At 41.4% G+C, this 9,143-nt stretch overlaps 1 protein-coding gene across 1 annotated transcript in view; it reads right to left on the bottom strand.

Annotated features, from left to right (window-relative positions):
* LOC110454679 (nose resistant to fluoxetine protein 6-like) overlaps nt 1-9,143 on the bottom strand; it is a 68,702-nt gene that overhangs the window by 34,001 nt on the left and 25,558 nt on the right. Inside the window, exons 3-9 of the mRNA XM_021504319.1 lie at nt 5,135-5,234; nt 4,709-4,805; nt 4,278-4,453; nt 3,907-4,074; nt 2,920-3,013; nt 2,113-2,205; nt 705-870 (exon numbers count right to left, since the gene is read on the bottom strand). Of these exons, the coding sequence (XP_021359994.1) occupies nt 705-870; nt 2,113-2,205; nt 2,920-3,013; nt 3,907-4,074; nt 4,278-4,453; nt 4,709-4,805; nt 5,135-5,234 (894 nt within the window). The remainder of the gene's footprint in view (nt 1-704; nt 871-2,112; nt 2,206-2,919; nt 3,014-3,906; nt 4,075-4,277; nt 4,454-4,708; nt 4,806-5,134; nt 5,235-9,143) is intronic.

Raw genomic sequence — 9,143 nt, 5'->3', positions numbered from 1 at the left:
AAATGTTAACACTGTTACATTGTATGGCAGAATGTTTAAATGTAACACTGTTACATTGTATGGCAGAATGTTTAAATGTTAACACTGTTACATTGTATGGCAGAATGTTTAAATGTAACTCTGTTACATTGTATGGCAGAATCTTTAAATGTAACACTGTTACATTGTATGGCAAAATGCTTATAATGTTAACACTGTTACATTGTATGGCAGAATGTTTAAATGTAACACTGTTACATTGTATGGCAAAATGCTTAAAATGTTTACACAATTATATTGTATGGCATAATGTCAAAGGTGAACACTTTTATTGAGTTAACGGTATTTAAAGAGGAAGTCAACAGAACTAAGTAGATTGGTGACCTATTAAACGTCCGCTCACATGTTTTGTTCTCGAGCTCTATAGCTACATTCTTCCAGTGAAAATATTGCCTTTATTATACGATAGATCCATCGATTAAAACTCTGAACACTTTTTATTTTCCAATTTATGTTCCCATCACAAGATCGAAATGGGTTCATAGTCAAGAGTTTGAGTGGTGAGACGTTTTTATGGACACTGTATTATCATAAGATACAGTAAAGCAGTGACAAGGTACTGGTAATGACGTTACAGTTCTGACCTGCTATCGTCTCCTAATGTGTTATATATCTGTGCCATTGTTTTCCCGATAAAGTACCTCGCTAAATCAATACATATTTACCATCTCCTTCTTTTTGTAGACATTGTTGATATAAAGGAGATTTGTCCACCAGGTATCTTTGCAGAAATTTTGTTCAACACCGGTTTTACTCCAGAAAGGTCCGTCACCAAGGTAGCGAAACAGAGAAACGTCAAGAAATAACACCAACATATACACTGGTGTAAGCCTAGAAAGAAAAAAACCCACAATAAATAACAGAAATATATAGGCTGATGTAAGCCTAACAAAAACAAACGTCGAGAAAAAACAACAAGCTTAAATATGGCAGAAAAATAAACATTTAAAAATAATAGCAAACATATTAACTGGTATCTAACAATCATAACGTCAAGCAAGAACTGAGTCTATTAGAATATAAAATGTATTTACTCATATTATATCCGTCTTGTAGAGTACTACCATGTCTACGATATACTCTATCCCAAGAATTGTATCCCACCAGGTAGTCAAATGTACCCAGGAAGGTATCCCGCGGGGTAAACAAGTGTACCCCGGACTGTATATATCCCGCTAGGTAAACAAGTGTACCCCAGTCAGTATCCCGCTAGGTAACAATTGTACCCCAGTCAGTATCCCGCTAGGTAACAAGTGTACCCCAGTCAGTATCCCGCTAGGTAACAAGTGTACCCCGGACTGGTTTCAGTCAGGTAATCAAGTGTACACAGGACGATATCCTGCCAGGTAATCAAGTATACCCTGGAATGTATCCCGCCAGGTAGTCAAATGTACCCAGGAATGTATCCCGCCGGGTAAACAAGTGTACCCCGGACTGTATCCTGCCAGGTAATCAAGAGTTCCCCGGACTGTATCCCGCTAGGTAAACAAGTGTACCCCGGACTGGTTTCAGTCAGGTAATCAAGTGTACCCAGTAATGTATCACGCCAGGTAATCAAGTGTAACCAGGACTGGAAACGTAGATATAGAACATGAACTAGTTGATACTGACCTCCAGAAACGGTGGAAATAGAACATGAACCAGTTGATACTGACCTCCAGAAACGGTGGAAATAGAACATGAACCAGTTGATACTGACCTCCAGAAACGTAGATATAGAATATGAACCAGTTGAAACTGACCTCCAGAAACGTGGATATAGAACTTGAACCAGTTGATACTGACCTCCAGAAACAGTGGAAATAGAACATGAACCAGTTGATACTTATCTCCAGAAACGGTGGAAACAGAACATGAACCAGTTGATACTCACCTCCAGAAACGGTGGATATAGAACGTGAACCAGTTGATACATGTACTTACCTCCAGAAACGGTGGAAACAGAACATGAACCAGTTGATACATGTACTTACCTCCAGAAACGGTGGATATAGAACATGAACCAGTTGATACTTACCTCCAGAAACGGTGACAATAGATCTAGAATATGAACCAGTTGATACATGCACTCACCTCCAGAAACGGTGGAAATAGAACATGAACCAGTTGATACGTCCTTTTTCTTTTTTCATTTCCTTCATGAACAAATAGGATACTAGTAGTCCGCTGTTAAAATAGAAGTGTGTGACTTAGTTTTTGTATTATGATTCTTTACACATTTTTTAATCACCAATTGCACAAAACAAAAAGTTATAAATATCATTGACACAAACCCTAGGAAAGATGCATTTGACACCTACAGAAAGACAGGAACAAAGTGGACACAAAACAAAGGAAAGGCGTCTTTGACCCTCACAGTAATGATACCAGTAATGATACCCTCACAGTAATGATACCATGGAGACTCAAAATACAAAGACAGACATTATGGAGGCCTAAAACAATATATACCATTTGTGATTAACCAAGGCCTCCCAGGAGGTCCCACTGTTAAACAATATATACCATTTCTGATTGACCAAAGCCTCCCAGGAGGTCCCACTGTTAAACAATATATACCATTTCTGATTAACCAAGGCCTCCCAGGAGGTCCCACTGTTAAAAAACATATACCATTTCTGATTAACCAATGCCTGCCAGGAGGTCCCACTGTTTACATTGTTAAGATCCCATTGTATGCAAATCTATATAAATAAGACATTCATCTAGATTCACTGTAAACATCTCTTCATAATGCAAACTTTTTAAAATCATGTACTTCGAAAGCTTTTATTCCCAAAATCAAAATTGTTTGTCGTAATAGATCTAATTACCTTTTAATATTTGAATTGGCAAATTGGAGTTCAGATTTCCATTAATATGATAATTTTATTTACGTACCTGAGCGTGAAGAAAGTGTCCACTGAGAGCAGGGCATTGACCAAAGCCATTGATGTCCAGTTACTCATGAATTCCGACATAAAACTAGGGTTTTCTGCAGAAATGACAAAAAACGTTACACAAGTGGTACACTCTTACAGAAATGGTGTCTTTACCTGTGTTTCTCATATATGAAAATTGTTGTTACACCAAATGTGATTTACATCTGCATGTGTATTTAGCTCCTAGCATTACCAATCAGTCTTAGAAGGACTAAACAGATATATGGTGCAATGTAACTCTTTTGGAATGCTGTATCAATTACAAAATTTTGATGGAGAAATCATTTTCATGTTTCTTACTAATGCCAGTTTTAATGTTTTAATCTTTAAAATGAACAATAAAAAATAAGCAAACAGATAAATATAGAGAAATACACCATCCTTATTTGACAGTTTAAGTGCATCGCTAAACATTATACAATACAAAAAAGTTAGTTTAACAGTTAAATTTCAATGCTAAACATTATGCAATACAGCACAGTTAGTTTGAAAGTTAAAGTACTCTGGTAAACAGTATACAATACAGCACAGTTAGTTGGCAGTTAAAGTACACTGGTAAACATTATACAATACAGCACAGTTAGTTGGCAGTTAAAGTACTCTGGTAAACATTATACAATACAGCACAGTTACTTTGTCAGTTAAAGTACTCTGGTAAACATTTTACAATACAGCACAGTTACTGTGAAAGTTAAAGTACCCTGGTAAACAGTATACAATACACTGAAGGTAAGAAAACTAATAGAACAGACAATTTCTAGAGTAGCTTGCAATACATTGAAGTAACTTTAAACGTTACAATGTACAAAACATGAACTTCAGTTGTCCGTTAGTCAAGAAAAGAAGAATATTAGTTGTGTTAACACTACATCGTTTAGCAGTATAATTACTGCTTTCAAAAGCATATTTTACGTAATAAAGTCTTGCAGCCTGATCGGTTACTTACGAAGGTTAGCCAGGGCAGAGGAATACACATGTCCTAGAATCACCCAGGAAATACTGAGGAATCGAATCCCATTGACGGCGCCAAGAGCGCCACCTGGCTGTCCTGTGCTCATCAACTTCCGGCCATTAGTGTACACAGAGAATGCCATGGCAAGTTTCGCTAACACGCCTTGAAATAAACCCATAATACATGTATAAGATACAAGTCGACCATGAATAAGACAATGTACATTTCCAATATATTTAGAGCTGCGTTTGAAGATTGTGTTACGTTAAAGCATGCTTAGCAGAAATGGATGGCCACTGATAACCTGGTGGGGGAATACAAATAATACAAAGCAACATTCCAAAAATGGCCGTTTCCCACTTTACCTGGTTGTTTGGGTTTTGAAGGTTTTTCTATGTCCCCGTTGACACGGTATTTACTCTCTACAGAAACATCTTTCTCGTACGGCGCCGTCTCATTAGACTTTTTCTGATGCTGAGAGTACATAACATCGAACAAGGTCGACAACACCATCAGGGCAAGAAACACACCACACACTGTACTGAAATAGAAGGAACAAGATATGACTTACAGTAGGTCAAAAATAGTTCACAGCATTATCATGTAAGTTGTGACAAGCGTTTTATTGTTTTACATGAATACATTTAATCGACCTATAGTATATGTATTGCCAGCGTACCATCAAACATGATGTCGTCACGTCGTTTACTGGGTACCGTGACTATGTACCGTGTCATGTTAGTCATATCACTCACTGTATCAAGTCAGACAGTTAGTCTGACGAGAAAGGACTTACAACCCTCCGATGGCCAGACTGTCGTACTCAGGAGGCTCGGAACATTTCACACTGGAAGTTTGGAGTTTGATCTTTCCAAGAGGCACCATACCCAAAACTAAACAAACAAAATAATAGTTCAGGTTAGAGCGCACAATAATCTTTTTATAATTATATGACGTACTATACACAATACATGACACTTAGTGAGTACATAATTCATGACACAGATACAGTATACCGTCAACACAGCCGTAATAACCTGAGAAGTAGAAACTTCAATTAAACATTTCCGATAGTTCGATGGTAAAAGATGTATTAGTTACACAGATGTAAACAATCAACGAATGAAGTAAATCCGAAACAGAGTCAATACGACAACAACAGTAATGTAGTAGATGTCAAATTAAGACGCAAGATAACATTATTTCTCACATAAAAACTTACGGGCATTTAATGCGACTCTCGTTTCGTTTTCGGTACAGCTGTCCGGTATACACACGCCCATACGTACGTTTATACCTAACGGTGAAGGGAACAAGGATCCCTGTTTGAATATATAAAATATATAAAATAAGTCAATCTTATATTATTAAAAATAACAAGAGAATACGAAAGTGTTAACAAAACCACAAACCGAACTCAAAACCGATCAAACTAGGGCAAAATAGGAAAAAAGGAGATATTAACACGGAGACCATTGAAAAAGCACAAGTAGAATAAGACCAGGTGTTCCGGAAGGGAAAGCGTTTTTGGTACATCGAAGACACCCGTCATGTAAATCTAAGTAGAATGTAATGTCACGTTCTCGCATCGAGAACTAGGATTGTGATAACAAAACCGTAAAGCACTCTAGTGATCGAACTAAAAACACGGATTGACGGTGGTAACTCGCACAATAAACATATAGTTGTGTGACTAACAGTGTTTAGTCCCGTAGATAATGGTGGGTTGGAGATAGCTCTCTGGTAACAATGAGGTATGGATTGGGGATACCTCCCTGGTAACAATGAGGTAAGTATTGGGGATACATCCCTGGTAACAGTGAGGTAAGGATTGGGGATACATCCCTGGTAACAGTGAGGTTAGGGTTGGGGATATCCCCCTGGTAACATTGAGGTATGGATTGGGGACACCACCCTGCTAACAATGAGGTAAGTATTGGGGACACCTCCCTGGTAACAGTGAGTTATTGATTGGGGATACCTCCCTGGTAACAGTTAAGTGAGGATTGGGGATACCTCCCTGGTAACAGTGAAGTGAGGATTGGGGATACTCCCAGGTTACAGTGAAGTAAGGATGGGGGACACCTCCCTGATAACAGTGAAGTAAGGATTAGGGATCCCTCCCTGGTAACAGTGAGGTAAGGATTGGGGATACTCCCTGGTAACAGTGAGGTAAGGATTGGGGATACCGCCCTGGTAACAGTGAGGTTAGGGTCGAAGATACCTCCATGGTAACAGTGAGGTAAGGATTGGGGATACCTCCCTGGTAACAGTGAGGTTAGAGTCGGGGATACCTCCCTGGTAGCTGTGAGATAAGGATTGAGGATACCTCCATGGTAACAGTGGGTTATTGATTGGGGATACTCCCTGGTAACTGTGAGATAAGGATTGGGGATACTCCCTGGTAACAGTGAGTTATTGATTGGGAATACCTCCCTGGTAACTGTGAGATAAGGATTGGGGATACCTACCTGGTAACAGTAATGTTAGGGTTGGGGATATCTACCTAGTAACAGTGAGTTAGTGATTGGGGATACTCCCTGGTAACAGTGAGTTATTGATTGGGTATACCCTACCTGGTAACAGTAATGTTAGGGTTGGGGATATCTACCTAGTAACAGTGAGTTAGTTATTGGGGATACTCCCTGGTAACAGTGGGTTAGTGATTGGGGATACTCCGTGGTAACAGTGAGTTATTGATTGGGGATACCTCCCTGGTAACAGTGAGTTAGTGATTGGGGATATCTCCCTGGTAACAGTGAGTTATTGATTGGGGATACTCCCTGGTAACTGTGAATTATTGATTGGGGATACACCCAGGTAACAGTGAGGTTAGGGTTGGGGATTACTCCCTGGTAACAATGAGGTAAGGATTGGGGATACTCCCTGGTAACAGTGGGTTATTGATTGGGGATACCTCCCTAGTAACAGTTGGTTAGTGATTGGGGATACATCCCTGGTAGCTGTGAATAGTGATTGGGGATACTCCCTGGTAACAGTGAGTTATTGATTGGGGATACCTCCCTGGTAACAGTGAGTTAGGGATTGGGGATATCTCCCTGGTAACAGTGAGTTATTGATTGGGGATACTCCCTGGTAACAGTGGGTTAGTGATTGGGGATATCACCCTGGTAACTATACCTCCCTGGTAACAGTGAGTTAGTGATTGGGGATATCGCCCTGGTAACAGTGAGTTATTGATTGGGGATACCCCCTGGTAACTGTGAATTATTGATTGGGGATACACCCAGGTAACAGTGAGGTTAGGGGTGGGGATTACTCCCTGGTAACAATGAGGTAAGGATTGGGGATACTCCCTGGTAACAATGAGGCTAGGGTTGGGGATACATCCCTGGTAACAGTGGGGGTAGGGTTAGGGATACGTTCCTGGTATCAGTGAGGTTTGGATTGGGGACACTCCCTGGTAACATTGAGTTATGGATTGGGGATATCACCCTGGTAACAGTGAGGTAAGGATTAGGGATACCTCCCTGGTAACAGTGAAGTTAGGGTTGGGGATACCTCCCTGGTAACAGTGAGGTAAGGATTGGGGATACTCCCTGGTAACACTGAGTTATGGATTGGGGATATCACCCTGGTAACAGTGAGGTAAGGATTAGGGATACCTCCCTGGTAACAGTGAGGTAAGGATTGGGGATACTCCCTGGTAACAGTGGGTTAGTGATTGGGGATATCACCCTGGTAACAGTGAGTTATTGATTGGGGATATCACCCTAGTAACAGTGGGTTAGTGATTGGGGATACCACCCTGGTAAATGTGGGGTTAGGGTTAGGGATACGTTCCTGGTATCAGTTAGGTTTGGATTGGGGATAATCCCTGGTAACAGTGAGGTAAGGGTTGGAGATACCTCCCTGATAACAGTGAGGTTAGTGTTGGGGATACATCCCTGGTAACAGAGAGGTTAGGGTTGGGGATATTTCCCTGGTAACAGTGAGGTATGGATTTGGGATACCACCCTGGTAACAGTGAGGTAAGGGGTTGGGGATACATTCCTGGTAACAGTGAGCTTAGGGTTCGGGAACAGTGGGTTAGTGATTGGGGATACCACCCTGGGATACTCCCTGGTAACAGTGAGTTATTGATTGGGGATACTCCCTGGTAACAGTGAGTTAGTGATTGGGGATACTCCCTGGTAACATTGAGTTAGGAATTTGGGATACCTCCCTGGTAACAGTGAGGTTAGGGTTGGGGATACATCCCTGGTAACAGTGAGGTCAGGGTTGGGGATACCTCCCTGGTAACAGTGAGGTATGGATTGGGGATACTCCCTGGTAACAGTGAGGTAAGGATTGGGGATACCTCCCTGGTAACAGTGAAGTAAGGATTAGGGATACTCCCTGGTAACAGTGAGTTATTGATTGGGGATATCACCCTTGTAACAGTGGGTTAGTGATTGGGGATACCACCCTGGTAAATGTGAGTTAGTGATCTGGTAACAGTGAGTTAGTGATTGGGGATACTACCTGGTAACATTGAGTTAGGAATTTGGGATGCCTCCCTGGTAACAGTGAGGTTAGGGATAGGGGTACCTTCCTGGTAACAGTGAGGTTTGGATTGGGGATACTCCCTGGTAACAGTGAGGTAAGGATTGGGGATACTCGCTGGTAACAATGAGGTTAGGGTTGGGGAAACATCCCTGGTAACAGTGGGGTTAGGGTTAGGGATACGTTCCTGGTATCAGTGAGGTTTGGATTGGGGATACTCCCTGGTAACATTGAGTTATGGATTAGGGATATCACCCTGGTAACAGTGAGGTAAGGATCGGGGACACCTCCCTGGTAACAGTGAAGTTAGGGTTTGGGATACCTCCCTGGTAACAGTGAGGTAAGGATTGGGAATACTCCCTGGTAACAGTGAGGTAAGGATTGGGAATCCTCCCTGGTAACAGTGAGGTAAGGATTGGAAATACTCCCTGGTAACAGTGAAGTAAGGATTGGGGATACTCCCTGGTAACAGTGGGTTAGTGATTGGGGATATCACCCTGGTAACAGTGAGGTAAGGATCGGGGATACCTCCCTGGTAACAGTGAGGTTAAGGGTTGGGGATATATTCCTGGTAACAGTGAGGTTATTGTTCGGGAACCCTCCCTGGTAACAGTGAGGTATGGATTGGGGATACTCCCTGGTAACAGTGGGTTAGTGATTGGGGATATCACCCTGGTAACAGTGAGTTATTGATTGGGGATACTCCCTGGTAAGAGTAAGTTAGG

The sequence above is a fragment of the Mizuhopecten yessoensis genome, unplaced genomic scaffold, assembly GCF_002113885.1.
Source record: "Mizuhopecten yessoensis strain PY_sf001 unplaced genomic scaffold, ASM211388v2 scaffold8011, whole genome shotgun sequence".
Taxonomy (NCBI): domain Eukaryota; kingdom Metazoa; phylum Mollusca; class Bivalvia; order Pectinida; family Pectinidae; genus Mizuhopecten; species Mizuhopecten yessoensis.
The sequence above is the reverse complement of the archived record's forward strand: the minus strand, read 5'-3'. Positions and strand labels throughout refer to the sequence as shown.